The sequence below is a fragment of the Clytia hemisphaerica genome, unplaced genomic scaffold (genome assembly GCF_902728285.1).
Source record: "Clytia hemisphaerica strain Z4C2 unplaced genomic scaffold, Clytia hemisphaerica genome assembly, whole genome shotgun sequence".
NCBI classification, from domain to species: Eukaryota; Metazoa; Cnidaria; class Hydrozoa; order Leptothecata; family Clytiidae; genus Clytia; species Clytia hemisphaerica.
The window spans coordinates 387806-408513 of record NW_027104374.1 but is presented as its reverse complement, the minus strand read 5'-3'; the positions used below and the strand labels follow the sequence as shown (position 1 = coordinate 408513).

The 20708-nt window shown below is 34.6% G+C and overlaps 3 protein-coding genes across 3 annotated transcripts; 1 reads left to right on the top strand and 2 right to left on the bottom strand.

The window, feature by feature from the left end:
* Positions 1–25: 25 nt before the first annotated feature.
* Positions 26–2355, bottom strand: LOC136818734 (protein ZNRD2-like). The gene is made up of 4 exons (XM_067074972.1): positions 2268–2355; positions 1906–2042; positions 1346–1475; positions 26–614 (listed from the first exon to the last, which is right to left on the bottom strand). The coding sequence occupies exons 1-4, from the start codon at positions 2284–2286 to the stop codon at positions 364–366; spliced, it is 537 nt and encodes a 178-aa protein (XP_066931073.1). The 5' UTR covers positions 2287–2355; the 3' UTR covers positions 26–363.
* An 8111-nt stretch (positions 2356–10466) lies between these two features.
* On the top strand, positions 10467–16593 carry LOC136818749 (cytochrome b5 domain-containing protein 1-like). Its single transcript, XM_067074986.1, has 4 exons — positions 10467–10679; positions 14987–15063; positions 15308–15526; positions 16029–16593. The coding sequence occupies exons 1-4, from the start codon at positions 10553–10555 to the stop codon at positions 16257–16259; spliced, it is 654 nt and encodes a 217-aa protein (XP_066931087.1). The 5' UTR covers positions 10467–10552; the 3' UTR covers positions 16260–16593.
* An 851-nt stretch (positions 16594–17444) lies between these two features.
* LOC136818752 (ATP synthase subunit s, mitochondrial-like) lies at positions 17445–20688 on the bottom strand. Its single transcript, XM_067074990.1, has 5 exons — positions 20544–20688; positions 19358–19396; positions 18800–18960; positions 18397–18547; positions 17445–17633 (listed from the first exon to the last, which is right to left on the bottom strand). The coding sequence occupies exons 1-5, from the start codon at positions 20648–20650 to the stop codon at positions 17528–17530; spliced, it is 564 nt and encodes a 187-aa protein (XP_066931091.1). The 5' UTR covers positions 20651–20688; the 3' UTR covers positions 17445–17527.
* Positions 20689–20708: the final 20 nt, after the last annotated feature.

Here is a 20708-nt window from a genome sequence, read left to right as displayed (position 1 = left end):
GATAAGTAATTTACCAGACAGCAAATAAAATTTATGATATCACTCTTTCAATTTCAATTTTAAATTGATTAAATTCACAAATGTAATCTTATAATTTTCTAAATGCAAATATGTAAACCAAATAGTGAAGAATTCTAACCGAAAAAAAGTCATTTTCACTGATCATTACTTTATATTGGTTCCAAGACAATGAACAAATCTTTTAAAACAGACAAGTTTATTTCAGTCTTCCTTTTAAAAGAGTTTACGGGAAATTCATGTGTTCATTTGATCGATTTCGAAGTCAGATAAAACCAATTTCACATAGTTTGAGATGAAATTTTCTGTTATAAGCCTCATTTTTGGCAGATGAGGGATGTTTGATCACCGATGTTTCTTGAGGCATTCAATCGTCTCAAAACAATTTCGTAAGAAACTAATCAGTTGATTTCTCTGCTCCAAATTGGCTTCTTGAATCGATAAATTATGATTAGCCCATGCAATTTGAGCATAAATACATTCAATAGAACGTTCTACAGTCTGTTTGTCACTTTCGCTACTACTGAATGTTGTTGAGTTGGTCGGCTCATTTCTAGATGTTGGTGTCGACCGACTATCTAACTCCATTCGTCCTCCTGTAAAATTGAAAAATGGAATAATTAAGGATTCGCTTCGACTTTGGATGAAATAAATCTAGGTCCAAAAAGACATCCATCGATTACCCTATTAGCCCCATGGAGTAGAATCTACCACGCTGGAGTTATTTTGTGTATATCTCGGAGAAAAAATTTTCAAACGACTTGAAACTATCTGACTTTTAATAAAATTTTATTAAGAGTAATTGTGCAAAAGTTTAGGGTCATAGGTCATAGGCTTTTTTCCGACAGGTGGAAATTTTGTGATGAGGTCGTCATTTTTTTTGTCTTCCTTGAAATTTGCTTTATGATGGAAAACATCTGTACCAAATTTCATGGCCATAGCTCTTCTAGATAAAAAATAATCGAGGGTGGTACCCCCCTGGGATACGAAAGCCAAAAAAGCTTGGTGTTAATAGGGTTAACCGCTATGAGAAGAAAAATTGGCTTATAGATCAGTCAAAATCCTTCTAATGTTTTTTATTTACTATTTTTCATTTTGCAAATTAGGTGAACTTTTTCTTCATTTCAGGAAAATTTGTAATCAATTTGTATTCCTGTTTGCCTGTATAAACTTCCCTTGAAGTTTTTCCCAAGAAATGTGAATTTTTGAAGAGATTTGTCAAAGTCAAAGCTCTTCATTTTTTAGAGAATCTAAAACCAAAGTTGAAGAGCTTTTGAAGAAAAACACCTTGCAAGCTCTTGTAAGTAAAATGAACGATAAATCAAACCTGTGATTTGGCTTGTTGTATTTGGTCTTGATTGAGATGATGATGAATTTGGTTGGTATTGAGGAGGTGCATCAACTTCAACACAACCCACACAATAATCCTCTCCTTGTCGATCACGTAATAATATCGCCTAGTGTTAAAAGTTGAAAATGAACGAGCCCAAACGAGTTAAAGCGAGACAGCTATTATGGGAGACTGAGGTCTAGTTTGAATCGCAGAACGACAGGTGACAATACCTCAGCAGCCTGATAAGAGACTGGTCGTATTTTTTTACCATCTGATAAAATATGAGATAGTTTGGGCAAATAACTCAATTTTAAGCTTATACATTTTTAAAGGCTAAGAAGAAAACAGAATTAAGTTTCGAAAGTCCTCCTTTTCTTCCTGACAAAAAACAACACTTTAAAACGGTACACAACTTTAGAACATGAACTCTTAAAATTTGTTATGTTTACTCGTTCTAAGAATATCGATAAAACCCTGGTCAAAGTTTGTTTATTGCTACGATTTTTTTTTAAATCGGTTCAGACAGAGATGACCATAAAAAGGTAGCTATTTACCTGGCATTTATTGCAAGTAGAGCCAAGCATTTTGTAGCCTTTCAGCAAATAATCTCCCATCAATTTACTGATCTTGTTGTTTCTCTCTCGTTGTTTCTTCAATCGAAGTTGATCCTCTTCAGACATTGGATTTAAACCTGTATAAAATACATACATTTCAAATTTTGCAATGCGAAATATCAAATCAATGCAGCGGTGCATAAATCAACGTTGAAGAAAGTACTATTTTTAATAAGTGAGTTACTTTGTAAGAACTGAAAATATCGTATCCTCCGTACTAAAATTTCCTAACAACCAGTAACAACAGATAAATGTAGTTAACTGGTAAACTATATTTATTGAAAATAAAAAGAGGAGCATACCGTCTGCCATGTAGTCCATCTTGTTTCAAGTTTCTTGTATTCTTCTCTTTGTGATAACAAAGCTTGAATGATTCAAGAATTATATTTTTAACTAGAAACGAAAGAAAACATTGTAACATGTAAATGTTGAGATAAAGTAATGGACTTCATACAACTTATGATGCAAGCTTTAGATCTCTCCCATAGATAGCTGAATTATTAAATTCCACTTTGCAGTCTTATCATCAGACAAATTACAGGAAAAACAGGAAAAACAAAAATATAGTCGAGACTGTTTGTGGTTCCTTTGATACTGTAAATTTCAATACATTGCAAATAAAATAGATTAGATATTATATACGAATATACAAATGACATGGTAACTGGTACAATTTGGAAAAACGAAAAAAATAACAATGCAAGCGACTCCAGCGTTAATGTGATGAATTGCTATTACTAAAGAGTATCATATTAACAACCATGGTCTTATGGTTGACGCCCAGCTGTTCTTATTTTTCAAAACTTTATGTCTAAAATAAATTCCTTTCATTGAAATTCTCCATCTATTTCAATTGATTAATCCCATAATTACAAAAAATATAAGAAGAATGACAAAATGTTAGACTAGATTCTCAAATTGTACCAGGAATATTAAAAACAAATAATATTAATATAATAAATATATTTTAAAAAGCTTGTAGCATACAAAGATAGAATGAAATATTAATTCTCATATAATTAATATTTAATGGATGAAAAATTAGTTTCACCAACTTCACACTATAAAAATAGACTGAAAATAAATTGAAGCAATTAGTAATAATAAATTTTTCGATAACTGATTGATTAGGCAAAAACAAACAAGAGATCTTTATTACAGCATTTCCATAGCTACCAACCACATTTTCACGATACCCTTACCTTGCAGTTAGTGTTAAGTTTAAAAGGCTTCTAAAGGCAATTCATGTAATTTTTCAAAAGAAATTTCACTATAATTTTTACTAAACAAACATAATTCTTAAAACTTAGAACTTTAAAATAAGCATTTTAAATGTATGTTGATGCAGTAATGCAGAAAAAAAAAGAATTTTTCAGCAAAAAGTCACCTGAAATAGTTTCTGTTTAGAAGGTGTGAAAAAAATTGGTAAAAATTGACTCAATGTATGAACAGAACAGAAATAGTAATAAGTCTTAGAGGTCTCTTACTGTTCAGATGAAAATTACAGGGCCTTGTCTCGACTGGACACATTCTCATCTTTAAAACAGAAAGTTGTATGAAAGAATCAGGCATTTTCTGGTGATCTTTTAGCTGTTGTACATTCTAGTTTTATCCAGCTTTTGAGGAAGAGCCCATTTATTTATTTAGCTTTTGCTTTTCCAGATGATGTGTTATAGCTCAGATTCTGAGCTATATCGATGGTGACCTTTTCACATAAAACAACAGCAAGTAACCATAAAGGGGCATAATCAAAGGTGATCAAACCATGAAGATGGTAGGTGGTGTAGTCTTTGTAATCCCAAGGGCACGCGTCAAACTTCTGAAGAATGTAGCCCGTAGAATATTCCCAAAGATAGGTCCACATAATGTAAATCACAGCTCGGAAAGGTAACAAAACATGTGGTTTGATTGTATCTGATATCTTTTCTAGGACATAGATTGAGATTCCATAAATTGGAAAAGACCATAATGAAGTTGAACCATGAAGTTTCCAGCCATGATTGTAAGCTGGATCAACAAAATACCATATTGCTGTAAAGACAATCTCAAGAAAAAACCCATTCATACCATAAAACATAAGCTTTGAATAAAAGGGTAGACCCTGATCATTTTTTGGGCTTGACATTATTACCAATTTATATTTTGTGTTTACCTGAAAGTGATAGAATAAAAGGTCAAATACCAATCACAGTCGACTGGGATTACTTTTACACGCATGCGACAGGTAACATTCCTAGCCCTAGTCTGACTTTTACCCGGGGGGGGTACTACCCTTGTCGACCGACGGGGGTGCTCCGCTATGGTTCGAAAAATGGACCCTACGTGGGACTCGAAATTTGCGAAAAAAGTGACCCTGAATGGGACTGAAATTCCAAAATTTTCTACTTTTTCCCCAAATTTTCCAAAAATAGGCACCCTACGAGGGACTGATTTTTCTATTTTGGTGTTTTTGCGACCCTACCTGGGACTCTTGGAGGTTAAAAAGGGTACCCTGACCAGCGGAGCATCCCCGTAACCCATTTTGCCCTAGTACCCCCCCCCGGGGACTTTTACTTTGTAGCTTTGCCATATTTTGCTGCAACTTAAAGTCTTTTTGGGTTGCTTAAATTGATTTTTTGTGAAGAAATACTTTTTTCACAAAATCAAAGATAAGCATTCTTCTTTTATAAGAATATACTTACTATACTATTTATGATAAAATTAGTCAAAATGTTAGGAACTTGCTAAGAACACCACCATCATGGAATTTGGCAACTGAACCTAAGAGTTTGAGAGCAATTTTTCCTGTATATTGCCAATAATTTTCCAGCAATGCTAAAATGTTTCACATAGATGCCAAATATTAGCTTTTATGTACAATCTACCTAAAAGAGCTGGTAATAGACCTTTTCACCATTGATATCATTTTATATGCAATCAGTCATTTTTCCAGGGGGGGGGGGGGGGTCAGGATCCAGATACCAAACCCAGGGCCGGGGGGTGGTGTCAATTTTTTTGAAAATTAGGGAATCTTTAAGTTGGTATCGATACCAAAATGAGGGGGTGGGCCCCCTTTGTTTAATTTTTGCTGAATTTGAAGTTGGTATCTGACTTAAAATGTTGTATAATGTAAGTATAAAAACTTATTTGAATCGTTTACACTATACCCTGATCCCATATAAAAGCATTCTTCATTCTAAAATTTAAATAAATTTTTTTTAACTTTTGCTTCTCTCAATCCTTTCAATCAACCAAAACTCATTCAAAACTAGAGTTGAACAAACTGAATCAAGTATGATCTGCATCTTAGAACTTTTTTAGTCAGGATAAAACTTTTCTGTACATAACGTTCATCATATAGGCTATGTTACAAAGACTCTAGGCGTGCCTAATACAATGAGTTTTTTATCTAGTCTACTTTATCAACTAGTTTTATGAATTTGATACATTTTGCAAATTTAGTTCAAGAAACTTAATTTACGTTGTGTTAGAATGAGAAAAACTTGTTTTCATTTTCAGGAGTCCAAAGTGTGGTACATAATATAAGTGATTAAGAAGAGGAATGTTCTTTGAATAAAAACATCCACATATTTTGTTTAGCGTCCCTTGTATGCAGTATTATATGCATATGTACTGGAGCCTTATCCGGGTGCTCTTGCCTAGCAGACGAATAAGACGCAGTGGGTGAGTGAGTCTAGACTACGAAAGGGGCGGGCTAAAGGAACCTAGGGGAGTAGAACCTAATCCTATTTGTAGACAGGAACGGGAGACTATGCAGTTACAATAAAACTAATATTTAATAATGACAACGCTCTACAATCGTGCTACAAATATGAAAAGGATACTTACAAACCTATGTCCTGAGCAGGTCCGCCGCCGATCGCTGCCGAAACAACACTAAAGTTTAGGAGGGCTGGACAGCAATTGCTAAGTTGCTGCCCAGTGGAGCGTGGAAGGCGCAGTTGGGCGTTAGAAGGGCGCTAGATACGATCAGTAAAGGTATAGCCGAAGGAACTTTAGTACACATATAACTTCTTGCATTTTTACTGATTGCCAATTTGGGGGGGGGGGGGTGGATCCCCCTTTTTCGGAAAAATTGGGATTTTCAAGTTTGTATCGACACCAATTTAGGGGGGTGGGTCCCCCCTTTTTCAGAATATCAGGATTTTCATGTTGGTATCGATACCAATTTAGGGGGGTGGGTCCCCCTTTTTTAGAAAATTGGGGTTTTCAAGTTGGTATTGATACCAATTTAGGGGGTGGTGGTGTCTACTACTTTCAAATCTCGAAAAGTCAGGTTTTTGAGCCCTGGGTTGGTATCCTGGACCCTGACCCCCCCTGATTTTTCATATAGATCATAGATTGCCGAAACAGATTTGCATAGTTTCGCATATAAATGACGTCATTTTCTGAAATGGTTTATCTTTTTTCAATCTATGATTTGTATGAAAAATGGCTGCTTTCATATAAATGACATCAAAGGTCTATTAAAGCTCTGTCTCTACATAGTTTCCAAGTTTTGAAATTTTGAATGTGGGTTAAGGTGCGAGTGAAGCAAGCGCACTATTGGGCTGGGGTTTCTAAAGCAGGCTAGCTCTAAAGCTCTAAAACAGCATCTAATAACATGAAAACCAGAATATGATTCTTCAATGGGAATCAAAACTAAAAAGTGCACTTACAAACATCAATATAGTATGTCAGATCTAACAAAATCAATATATAACGGCATTGTCATCTGTTGACAATAAAACAAAGAATTTTCTGTCAAGAGCCTTAAACATTTCAACAACTTCCATCAAAATGATCTGTCACTGCTATACCATTTTAGCGCAGTCTGAGGATTGAGCCGAGAACGCTAGCAGAACGCTAGCAGAACGCCCGGCAGCTCCCGCACGGTGAAAAACTTTAATCTGTCAATCATTTTCTCAAGCGAAGAGTACGCTAAGCAATTCTAGCTTTACAATAGTGCGGGGGATCATCAGTGGATAGTATTCAATTATCATTATCCCTTTATTTTCATCCCTAGAACTTTAAAAAAAAAAAGAATCATAGAAAAGTTGTATTTTTTACTGCTCAAATTCACATTCTGAATTTGAAACACTTCTTATGTGGCGTTTTTTTGCAAACTTAAAAAAACTGCGGGACTTTAGCTTAAGAGCTTGCATGCAGCATAGGGTACAAAGTCCAATTATGCGTTTCCCGTATTTTTTGTATGAAGAGTTAGGTCTATACTGTAAAGGGAGCCAAGCCTCCTAAGAAAAATTTTCAACATTAATTTAATGAGGATATTATAAAACATATCCAATATATAATATTTCACTTTTTTTATATTTATCAATCATCTTCCTAATGTTTATTGGTTGTATATATTTTGTCATTTTTAAGTGATTTTGAGAGTAATTCTAATAAATGTTTGAAAATGCGGGACACACAGAGCATGCAGACATACATCGGGACCAAAGGGCAATTTGCGTATATGTCCCCCCGCAGGTTGCAGGTCACTTGATGGTAACTGTGTCTCTATTTCTATAACTATAGCTGGCTGTTCTAAACAGGGCCAGGCCCAATTGATAGTCCTTTTCACGTGATAATTTATCTCTGCGATTCTTTTTTACTAACTGACTGCTTTGATTCTTCTATAAACAACATCAAATCCGTGCACAGAAAATGTCCCGGTTTATATAATCCATACTTTAAATCAAATATTGCGCAACTAAAGGCACAGAGTCACACCTGTGTTTCTTTAAAGAACACGCTTCGCTTCTGTGCAGGAGGCCATGGTTCAATCCCCACTCACAGCAGTTCACTTGGCAAGTGAACGTTCCTTCGCCCGGGTCAACCCATGCCATGTGAGGGGAATTGGATAGTCAGTTCAAGGTGCTGACGGGACGCTCAACGACCCACGGCATGGCCCGAACATGTTCGGGCCTCTTGAGTTATACTTTTAAAAATGACCCGCGCGTGGCCCGCGCAGTTTCAGACCATGTTCGGGCCAGATTTTCGAAAACTTGCTACGATCGCACATGTAATTTCAGGACCCAATATTTACATTCTAAATTCCTTATTTTAGCAAACTTAAATTTAAAAATCTTCATCTTTATTCAAATATAATATATTGTTCAAATATAAAAGTTTATCATCTATTTTCCAATTAAGTTAGGAAAATTATTAAAAAGAATGATTTGAATCTTACATAATATGGTCATTTTATTCTTTATCTTGTTCCCTTTTCTCGTGGTCTTCTCCTATTCGAAGCAGAATTTTTCTGGATCGTTTTTTGTACTGTTATACAACTTTGTGAATCAAACTGGTATTTGGAACTTTGTCTAATGAAAATATTTAACAATGGATGATGATAAACCAGGGAAGGTAACATGTTCGGGCTATGCCGTGGGTTGGACGCTCATTAGTAAGCGTCTATAGTTGTGAGAATAGGCCTCTAAAGCCTCCTGCAACTCAACCAAATAGAAATAGATTTACATTTGCGTACGGATTCCAGGATTGCGTGCGCGATTGCTCTAGGAATTTCAAACATTGAGGTTTTTGGTAAGAAAATGAAAAACAGTTCCAATTTTAGTTACCGACCGACCTACCAACCGACCAACTCATTTTTCAAAGCTTCTTGCTAGAACACGAACTAAACACAATTGCTGGGCCTGGCCCAAGTGTTCTCTTTGAGAACAGGGGGGGGTACCAAGTTGTGGTACTGGACCAGTGCCGAAAAGTTGTACTTTCTTGTTTTTTGAAATTTATCTGAGACCACCACCACTTAGTACCCTGGTACTAAGTTGAATTTACCCCTTAAGGTATACCACCCCTTAGTACCCGGTACAATCTTGATATCACCATTGAGAAATGACACACCACCGTTAAGTACCCTGTACTAAGTTGATTTCCCCCCTCAAAATAAGTATACCACCCTTTAATTCTTAGTAATGGTACTTTCTGGTACGATTTTTTTCCAACCCCCCGGACCTTATTAGGACCCACCCCGTTTATTAATTTTTGAAAAAATTCCCAGCTACCAAAAGAAAAGTTCCTTGTTTTACTCTAAAAAGCCTAAATTTAGTTTATTTTAACCCTTTTTAAGGGTTTTTAAAGGTCCATTTTCCAACCCCCCCCCCCCCCCCGGTAATTACGTCCCCCCCCCGTTTATTTAATTTGAAAAATATTTTCAACCCCCTCCCCCCGTTTATGCGTACCCTGGCACCTAAGAGTAGGAGAAAAGCTAAAAATAGTTTTAAAACTGCTCATCCAAAGGTAAAAATGTAACAACCATCCCAAGAAAATCCTAAGAACTTATAAAGTATACTATTGAATTGAAGGTTTTGTTTTTACATAAGTGTTTCCGTTTCATATCAGACACATATTTCATATCAGGACAGTGTCTTGTTATTGTTATATTATGCTGATATAAGCAAAAAAGGTTTTTCTTTTCCTCTTTCTAACCAATCTTGCTCCACATCCGTGTCAATCCAATGTGAAAAAGCTTGTAAATTAAAATTGATGAGTAACCAAACGATATCACTCTTATTTAAAAACAAAACCTTTAAAATCTCTTTTGGCCCTGCTGAAACTTTCAAATTTCATCAGGGCAAAAAAGGGCAACACAAAAAAGTTAGCTTTCATTTTCTTACAAATTGGATAAGTCAAGAGAAAGTGAAAGAACATTTTTTGTGATTTTGCAGGATTTTGAGTACCAGATACTAACTTGATGCCTCATATTTGGTAGTGAGACCACCATTTAGCCCCTTGATACAAAGTTGCAAAAATGTTTTTTTCAATTAGGACCACAACTTAGTACCATGTACTAAGTTGTTTTTTACTTACCTTATCAGACCACCACCCGGCACTGGCCCCCACAACTTAGTACCGACCCCCCCCTGATGAGAAGTGAACGCAAGCCCTTGTGAAAAACACAAGATAGATGAAGAAAGACTTCTGCTAGGAATAGTCTCTATTTTTATAGGGGAGGATTTCTATATCAGTAATAAATCAACAATCAAAGGATCTTAGTTTAGGTCCATAAAAGGTACTACGGTACCTGCCCGATAGGTCATATATTATATATATGTCTGCTTTCAAGTCTACTGTTTGGAGGCTATGAAAATTAATTGTGCTTATGAAAGTATCCCTAATTGACAGTGGTCTTGAACTTGCAAAATGACTGAAATACTTTAACTGAATTGACTTCCTTCCACTTTCAACAATTTTTCCGCATTTTTCGTCCATTTTTCATAAATTTTCGGCTACCATTTTTAAAAGGCCTTTAAATCAATTTGGGTTTTCCCAAAATAAAACCCTGTGTACATGGCGATTCCAATATTTCATAGTCAAAGTCTTTTTGAACAATTATACAATAATAAGAAAGAAATTCGTACATTTTACCTGATTTTACATTTTATGGTTAAAATTTGCTTGAAATGAGAAAATTAAAGCCAATTCCTGTAAGAATTAAAATATTTATTGGTGATGTAGGCTAAGCTTTAAGCCCTGGGATTTCCCTATATTACATGGAAACAAATATGGTAGAGAAGCCGTGAATTTGTAAACAATCTCAAAAAAGAACATTTTTCTGCAAAAAATACTGCTAGCACCAGACAGCACGATGTCAACATCAAGGCCAAAATACTTCACTCCAAATGAAGTAAGTGTTCACAATACACAGAAAGACATATGGGTTTCCTTTTTGGGAAAGGTGTACGATTTGACTCCTTTGAGTGTTCAACATCAAGGTATGTTTGTAGCTTTTTTTATCCAAATTTTTTAAGTTTTCAACTTTACTTTTACAGGACTGGTGGTGGTCTGATATTATGCGTATGCATCATTGTGTTATTTTTAATACTAAATTTATTTGACATGGTCAGGTTCTGGAGGTCACTCACAGTATAGGTTTCGGGATGTGCTGGCTGCTGGTTGACCAAAAACCGGTCAAAAACTGGTCAGAAAAAAATATTAAGCTTTGTTGATGTTGTTTGTATCTGGCAGCTCGTGAAATTTTTCGGTCCAAGCATTAAAAACTGCTTTCAGACAGAGACAGGGTGTCCATCTTATATCTTATCAGATTACAGCAGCAAGCACCTCTCTTTTATGTCATCAAGGAAGATTCAAGGTCGGTAGCAGGACCCTCCCGGCGCTCCGGAAACTTCCTGAGTTTTCCGGCGGAGCAGCTAAAAAAACAATTTTTTTCTCTCCAAAAAGTTCTGGAGCTCTTCCGGTGCTTCCGAAGGAAGTGATTCTTAACACAGTTCCGGTGCAGACCAATCGTCGAAAAACGTACTCTGAGAATTTTCCAGTAGTGTTTCAGAGCACGAAAAAAACAGCACTTTTAGCTCCGGACGTTTCTGGATCGGAGCGCCAGGAGGGTCCTTCAGTAGCCCCCTGTAGGTTTATATGATGGCATAATTGTAGTTGAGTCCCGACACGGGATTGTAATTCACTCCCGACGAAATTTTTAAGAATTTTCGTTAAAGAAAGAAGAAAAATGGCGGGACTGAACTGCAAGTATATATATAGCATTTGGCGGGACTAAACTGCAAGTATATATTATAGTAATTGGCGGGACTGAACTGCAAGTATATATATAGTAATTGGCGGGATTGAACTGCAAGTATATATATAGTAATTGAGTAATAATTTTCCTTTTGTTAGTTTAGTCCCTTTAAAAGAAGGACTGGCGGCTTGAACTTTGAAAACAGGGAAGAACGGGGCTAATTATAAATAATACGCACTAATTATAAGGCTTTTAAGTATTTGTCGGGACTGAAATTCAGTCCCGCCATTAAATTATCGGGACTGAAATACAGTCCCGCCGAGTATTTGGCGGGACTAAACTGCAAGTATATATATAGTAATTGGCGGGACTGAACTGCAAGTATATATATATATAGTAATTGAATAATAATTTTCCTTTTGTTAGTTTAGTCCCTTTAAAAGAAGGATTGGCGGCTTGAACTTTGAAAACAGGGAAGAACGGGGCTAATTATAAATAATACGCACTAATTATAAGGCTTTTAATTATTTGTGGGGACTGAAATTCAGTCCCGCCATTAAATTATCGGGACTGAAATACAGTCCCGCCGAGTATTTGGCGGGACTTAACTGCCAGTATATATATAGTAATTGGCGGGACTGAACTGCAAGTATATATAGTTTTTGCGGGACGGAATTATTTCCCGTTCTTTAAAAGGATTATACTAAGGGGTTATTCTAAAGAACGGAAGATACACTGTCATAATTTAAAGTCCACTCCCAATTTTTCCCGTTCTTTAAAAGCATTATAGAAAGGGGTTATTCTAAAGAACGGAAGATACACTATTATATCTTATAACTAGTCCATACCCAATTATTGCCCGTTCTTTAAAAGCATTAAAGAAAGGGGTCATTCTATAGAACGGAAGATACACTATTATAATTTATAGTCCATACCCAATTATTGCCCGTTCTTTAAAAGCATTATAGAAAGTAGTTATTTTAAAGAACGGAAGATACACTATTATATCTTATAGTCCATACCCAATTATTTCCCGTTCTTTAAAAGTATTATAGAAAGGGGTTATTCTAAAGAACGGAAGATACACTGTTATATCTTATAGTCCATACCCAATTATTTCCCGTTCTTTAAAAGTATTATAGAAAGGGGTTATTCTAAAGAATGGAAGATACACTAACATATCTGATAGTCCATACCCAATTTTTGCCCGTTCTTTAAAAGCATTATAGAAAGGGGTTATTTTAAAGAACGGAAGATACACTATTATATTTGATAGTCCATACCCAATTATTGAAAGTACTGATTTACTGTCGTCCTCAATTAATCAGGAATTAGGCAAATCAAAAATGAATCGGTCCCGTTAATTTGACGTTTAGTTTAGTTTTATAGTGCACAGTGAAGGTTATCAAGAGTAATAGTAGCCATCAAATAAGTGAGTTTTCATTTTATTTCTTTCCAATTTTTTCACAAATAAGATCATCAATTTAGATTTGAAAAAATCAGTCCCCCCGGGGGACTCAAGTGCAATTATGCCTATATGATTAATAAAAAAAGGTTTATCTTTTAGATCATCAGAAGCTTTGAGTTTTTTGTGGTAAAAAATAATGGAAAATGGGGAACTTCCCTAAATTCTGCATAATTTATGCAAAATTAAAGGCATTCTTTACTACTAAAACGTCCATATGGTACCATCTGATCTATAAAAGTTGGAAAGTTGTTGTACTTTAGTACATTTTTTTTCTCAGTTTGCAGAGCTCTATCAAGTGACTATAATATATGAATACCTTAAGGGACAGTAAAGGAAGAAATATTTGCGGGATTTAATTTTGCGGTTCACAGCTAGCTCAAAATTTGGAAGTTTCACAGAATTTAATTTCGTGGTTGAGAGGAATTTTTCTTTAAATATACGAAAAACTGCAAAATTTTAAATCCCATGAAAATTTGTTCTGTAAATTTTTTTTCCCATGAAAACTTCTCCCCTTAAAGGTAAATGCCCCCTTCCTTTAAACGTTACCTTGAATAAAAGCCCTCCCCTCAAGGAAAAGTTTTCAGAAAATGTCCCCTTTAAATAAACCCCTCCACTCTAGGAGGGGTGTTTATTTGAAACAAGTGTCTTTTGAAGGAGAATCATTTAGAGGAAAACTTAAATAAATTTTAATCACCGTTATTATTTTTTAACTGAAAGGTCACTTTGCAACCTGGATTTACAGGAGGCTATTGAAAATCCCAGGCTTATATAGTGATTGAAAATGGAATTTTTCTATTCTTTTAGCAGAAACAGTACTTCCAATGATTTTCCAAACCTAAAAACTTTTGCTGGTGTACCCAGGGCCTTGTTTTTACCTCGCCATTCCAGAAAATTTGCACTTAAAAATGCGTTAATTTCTCTCAAAAATGCTTATAGATCACATGGGTTTTGTTTTTGTTGCTGAAACTAGGCAACTTTCTCTACCAGGGACAATTAACAGTTTTTCTCAACATTATTCGCAAATATCACACTTTTCGAACTTTAAACACCTTCTTTTAGGGCCTGTAGAGCCCAGCCAGGTTGAGTGAAAGACATGAAAGACATTTGATCTTTGTTAGTAGGTGAACAGCTTTTGGCAAAAATAAAATTCCTAAGCTGCTCAACGGGTGAGTAATCAAGGGTTAATAAATTTGTCAAAAAGTGAGTTTTGTGCCATATCTAGGCTGCCATTATGGAAAGTGCGAGTAAGGTAACATGATTGGTCCACTAGGGATTAGAACCCAAAATTTAGGATTTTGAGTTTTTCATTATTGTCTACCAAATATCCAAAAATAAAGGCAAACAAAATTTCATACTGACACTTCCTTCTTGGTTCGTAGAGAGTATGGCTCTTGAACTAAAAAAAACGAAAAGGCAACATAAAGTTGCCATTTACCCTATGGTTAAAGAATATTTAATAAACACCTGCTTCTTTAAAACGCCCCCTCGATTATACACCCCTCCTAAAATTCAAAAAATTTAATGAATGTCTGCACATTTATTCCAAGTAATACGATAGGTGTTTTTTTGATTTTTCTGGCCTTAAAAAAAAACAAAACAGAACTACGCAAAAACTACTGGTTTTCAAGCTTGGTAATATTTGAATACCAAATCAGCACCCTCGAAATCTTGAAAATAAGTGAAGCATTTTGAGGGGGCATGCCATGGCCTGTATAGTTTCATTATGAAACTATCACTGGAACTTCAAAAAAACATGTTTTGTTTTAACATGATATATACAAGGAATATTCTATTGTAACTTTTTATTTTTGAGTTTAGATCTGAAGATGATCAAATTGATCGAAATAAATCTATTGTCAAATTAAATATGATACCATTGTTGGTCTTTTTATCTCAAAATTGTTGACTCAACTTTTTACCAAATTGTATGAGATTAATCAAATTTGCGATGTATTTCTGATACATACTTCTACCCAAATTGAAGTTCAGTCAAAAACCAATCATTTTCAAGCACTTAAAAATGCCTATTCTTGCCATTCGTGCTGTTTTTGTTGTTGTTATTTTTCGTCTTCTTCTTTTAGGTGATGTACTTTTAAAACCTATCATAGCAAACGGTGGTAAAGATTTATCTCATTGGTTTGACAAGAAAACTAAAGATGTAAGTATTATTAGATCACCACAATCCCTCAATTCATACTTTCACAAGCTTCACTAGAACATCCTTCTACATCGGAATTAAAATAAAGCCGCTCGTCAGGAAAAGCAGCTTTCAAAAACTTTTAGCTGAGTGTGCAGTGATTTAAATAAGATGAAGTTACTTAAGCTGCATATTATGGAAGAATTCTGGATTGTTTTGGTATGATACATTTAGCAGTTAAATCACAACACTCTTTTTTCTTCAGATTCGAATGTACGTAGACCCGATCACCAAATGTCAGTTTCCCTATACTCCTTTCGGGCGAATCATACACACACCTCCTCTTTGTCCAAGGACGGATTGGGCGAATGATTTTGGAAGACCCTGGTGGAAGAATGAAAATTATTGTATTGGTGTACTTTCTCAAAAAACGCGAAAGATTCGAATCGTAAACACGTTAACTTCCCAAGAACAAGTTCTAGAGGTAACATATTGTAATTTTTTTTAATTTTTTTTACAAATCGTATTTGATCAAGCATTGAATTACGAACCAATTCCAATTCCACCCTCATCTCAAAATGAGATTGACGACACGATCGAGACTCTCAAAAATATATATCCCACTAATTCAGAAGATCTCCGAAGAGATTTCCAAGAAACTGAAGAAAAAAAAAAACAAGAAAATGAAACAATCAACAATCAAAGACTTTTGAAAAATTATGAATTTAGTATTTCATTATTCTAACTCGAAAATACAAAAAATTGTTCGAAAAAAACTATCATTGTAGCCTCTTAGCTTAAACCTGGGAATAAAATTTTTCATCGAATCAGGTCGAAAATACGAAAACTCATCTAGTTCGAAACTCATGTAATTCGAACAAAATTTTCGGTCCATTGAGAATTCGAATTACACTAGTTCAACTGTAAATGTCTTTTTGTTTTCAAGTAAATTATTAACAGAAGACCAACTTTTTCATCTTTTACAGGTTTGCTCGGAAGAGAATATGCGAGAAATCCAGAACCGTTATTTTCACTACAACAAGCATGCCGGTAGTTACACTTGGAAATTCAATGGACAAAATTTGAACATGGAAAGAACTTTACAAGAGAACAATGTGAAAGATGAAAGTGAAGATTTTTATGTTTTGGGAATGGATGAAGAGCAGTATTTGCCAGCTCTTCACCTATATTTCAATGATGATCTGACTGAGGCTTGATTACGAAGTATGTACGATCTCGAAAAGCGTGAACATCTCTCATTGTAAAATATTGGTAAAATACCGTAGAGCGCTTGACTTTTCTTGTTTTCTGGAAAACTTTCATGGCGCATTTCATTATCAGAATTATCTGTTTTTATCGAGCATAACAACGGCAAAAAGGCAAAGAAAGTTTATCCGTTCTACGGTAGAGATGATTTTAGATTGACGGCTGACTAGTGGACATTTCTCTTTTTTTTTATGGGTAAATTATTCGAAACACATTTTATTGTAAAAATAACTTTTTGTAAATATTTCGCGATAAAAATAATATTGCTTCCATTACCTTTAAAAATGAATATGATGTTAATACTTTACTGCGCAGGGGAGTCAATAAATTTATTGGAGAAAAATTGTTCAATTCCCCTTTTCGAAAATCTTAGCAAATTTAAAAAGATGAAATCTTTCATGTTTCTATAGACTAGAGTCTACTTCTGGCTTAACTTTGCTTTCTAAGTCTGTTATTGATGTTTTATCTTATTCTGGATTTTATTTTTCAACTCCAATAGCTATTTTGTTATTTGGATTTTTAACATTTTCTTTTAAAAATGGCGACCTCGTCATCAAATGCTCCTAGTCTACTTCACTGGACTCATCAAAAATTATTAACCTAAAGAACGGCTTGGAATTTCGTCAAAAATTTGTCATTCTAAGAACATTGACTCGTCCACGTGCTGTGTCCACTTGGCAATAGTATCTCATTAATGATGTATTAGAACATTATGCAGTATGAATACTTACGCATTAAAATTTCAAAATTCTCGGCTCCTGTGGCCTGAGTGAAATCTATTTAAATTGTATTGTAATTTCAAAGATGCAAAACATCTTTATAAAAATTATAGTCATAGGCCGGTATATTTGAGTGTTGACCACCTCTACTTCACAAGTATACTAGTGAGCGCGGAGAATGTGTCAATCAAAATTATGTCTGATGTTTAAAATCATCATGTTTAGAATATTTTTAATTTTTTGATTTTTTTTTGTTGATTGGGCTCTTCCAGAAAAAATCCGGGGGTGGAGTACTTACAAAAATTACAAAAGCTCCGTATTCTTGTTTTAAGTCATATTCATCAAACAATTCTGAATATTTTTTTAAACTCTAAAACACTATGATGGACAAAGTTCAAAGAATGTAGAAAAGATGTATCAATATTTCCAAAATTTAATTATATTCTCTATTAAAAAAAATTGATTACAAAATATTGAAACAAAAAAACATTCATTCAGATTCAGTCTACAATTTCGCAGTCCGGAAGAGTCTTCTTTAACGTTTCGATAACGCCCGACCTTTTTTCACCGCCCAACGTACCGGTTAAAACCAACTTCTGTAGTTTCCTAAACGCAAAAATTAAAAAGCTTTCATAAAAAATGTGGGCTATTTTGCAATGCAAGCTAAACACGATGTTTTCGAAACACAAATAAATCCTAGCTGAGTTATAATGCATGTATAGATGCTTAGTACAACAACAACTTAAAGAAGGATGAATACTCCCACCGAGCCCAAGACAAAAACTACACGGTTCTTGAGGTTATTAATGTTTTTTTTACTCCTTTTGTTAGAATGATAATATTATTAAAAGGATAATTACATCCGAAAATTCTTAAAATTCCCAGCCAAAAACAGCCAATAGGATAAGTAAACATTTATAAGCATACTTTGGCTCAAACTCGGTAAAAAAACAAACATAGTGCTAAGCATACCTCCAAGCTGAATACAAAAAAACTTGTGCAGCTTTTCTAAAACGCTGACCTTTTCAGGGTTACTTTTAAAGCTGTTTTAACTTTCTTAGACCAAAGATTTTCGCCTGCGGCGCCAAATTACAAAAAAAAAACATGTACTAGTAATTCTTTTTGGCCGAACCAATGTTATGACTTGAAAATTCGAAATTTCCATGAACCCAAAGAAAATCAATAAAACGAAGTCCAAGCATATAAGCATAAATTAAGGCTGAGAGCGAGACTTTGCAAACCATACTAAGCCTCGACCCGATTTTCCCGTATGCTTATAAAAAAGTGTATATGCTTAAATTTTTGCCGTATCTGAGCCTAGATATGCTTATAAGTGCAATGCTTATAAAAACATGTATCCAAAACTTACGTTAATTTTGCAACGGGTGAAACATCTGATAGCCCCGCACAATTGCCGATATCTAAATGTTTGAGGGTGTCCATGACTTCTTCAAGAGGAGACAAATCTGAGATGTGTTTACAACCGTTCAAATCCAACCATTCAAGATGTTCCAGTCCTTCTGTAAGAGATGAGGTAAGAAAACTCACAGTGACACTACTTACTACTTATTTTTCAAGAATTCCATAGATTTGAATTTTGATGCATTTTCTAGAATCGACTAACCTTCATGTTATTTGCGAGGAGATAACTTTAAGGTAGGAATGATCCTTGAATGGTAGTAATTTTCAGGGTTTTCATTCTAGGCAAATGACAATACAAGCAAAAGATTGTTAGAATAGATTAGCCTGAAATCCTACTGTGAAATTCTTACCCAAATGTCTGAGACCAGAATTGGTTAGAGCTACATCTTTGGCGTGTATTTCTATCAGTGGGCTTTTACTGAACGGCAAGGAGGTTAAGTTGGTAGCAAGTGTGATGCTGGATGCAAATTTGACTTGTCCACCGTTCCGTATGATCCATTCACCTGCTGCTCTGCAAATTTACGAAAAGGAAAATATTTTATCAGTTTGCAAATAACTATACAAATAATTTGTCGTAATTACACTGTGGTCACAGCGAAGTTCAAGTTTGAAGACCAATCAAGAAGTTGAACAAAAAGAGGGTCAATCTACCGTAAGCGAAACTTTACCGAGTTTATGTATGTGTGTTTTTCAGCGACGGAGACGGTAAGGTTCTAATTTGACTAGATCATGCCCAACTGAGGATGACGGTAAATCAGCACTTTTACCGTCCTCGATTTTGCCGGTCAGAACTGCGGGTTTTTCCAAATCGCTTCAGTCACTTTACCGTCCTCAAAAGTGTTGTGCAAATACATAAACTCGCTTTTAACATTCTCGATTCTGCTTAAGTAAAAGCTTGATTTCATTACCTATCAGCACCAATTTCTTTCACACGCTTTTCATCTTTACTGTAAAATGAGAAAAAAGGAAGATTAAAGTCCAACCCCAAGCTTTTTTGTAAAATATGACGTTATTGTGGATAGAGTTTTCAAAATACACGACCTTCCTCGAAAACAGGTTATCAATAGTGAAAATCAATCAACTACTTCTCGAAATCTAAAAATTCTAAAAGAACCATTCCTATCCCATTGGAAAGAAGAAAGATAAACTTAAATTTTGATGGGTCATTTATTAAATTTGGTTCATTAGATGGAACTGGATGGAAAGTTATACTCAATCGAATAAAAAATTTACTTTCTGAATGTGCTCAAAAACGTTAAAAATTGACCAATCAAATCAAAAAGAAGCATAATTACAGGATGCATCAGTAATTTCGTTTTAGTCATCAAAAATTATAATTAGTTGTCTAAATGACCTTTTGTTATATAAAGGATGGTTGAAGTACATTAAAAGGAAGAAAATTTGTCGAAAAAAGCCAGAAGATCTTGTAAAATTCAGAAATATACATCAAATATTGGTTTCGAGGTACATCCAGCCTTCATATAGACTTTATCCAAAAATCTGAAGAAAATCTCGGTAAAAGTAAATTAAAATGATTTTGATGAAAACTCTAAACCCTTTTGACCCATCAGTTTCAAAATTTACGTTTTTGATTACTGAAAAATGTTCTTAATCATGTAAAGCCTATTGCGATAGCTAGTTTTAAAATAAAACTTTGATAGGTCAATTTTTAACGTTTTCGGGCACTTTCTGAAGTAACTTTGTTTTTCAATTGAGCATAACTTTTGATCTAATGAACCGAATTTATTAAATGACCCCTCAAAATTTAAGTTTATCTTTCTTCTTTCCAATGCAATAGGAATGATTCTTTTAAAAATTTTTGATTTCGAGAAAATCAGTTTCAAAGAGAGAAACTTTTTTGTGGCGCACCGGGAAGATAGTCAGCAAACTAGACGACTAATTCAGACATAAGCAAATAAGCAAAAATAATGGTAAATTGTAGGTTATACAAACTAAATCCCGTAACAATTATGGTATTATCATATTACACCCATATTACTGTATTACATGCACTATAAACGACTCAGGGAGTTTTTTTGGACTAATAATTACTAAAATTTCTAATTAAAAAAAATTGAATATCATACGAATTACCTGTTAAAAACTTCGATCAACCAGCTGTAGAAGGGTCTTGTCAGTTGCCTACCAACTTGTGACAATGATTTCAATCGAGCAGTTTTTATCAAAACATTTGTCATCATTTTCTATCTAAACGAAATAAATGAATACTTCATAATTCTTCGGGTAAGGAATTATCAA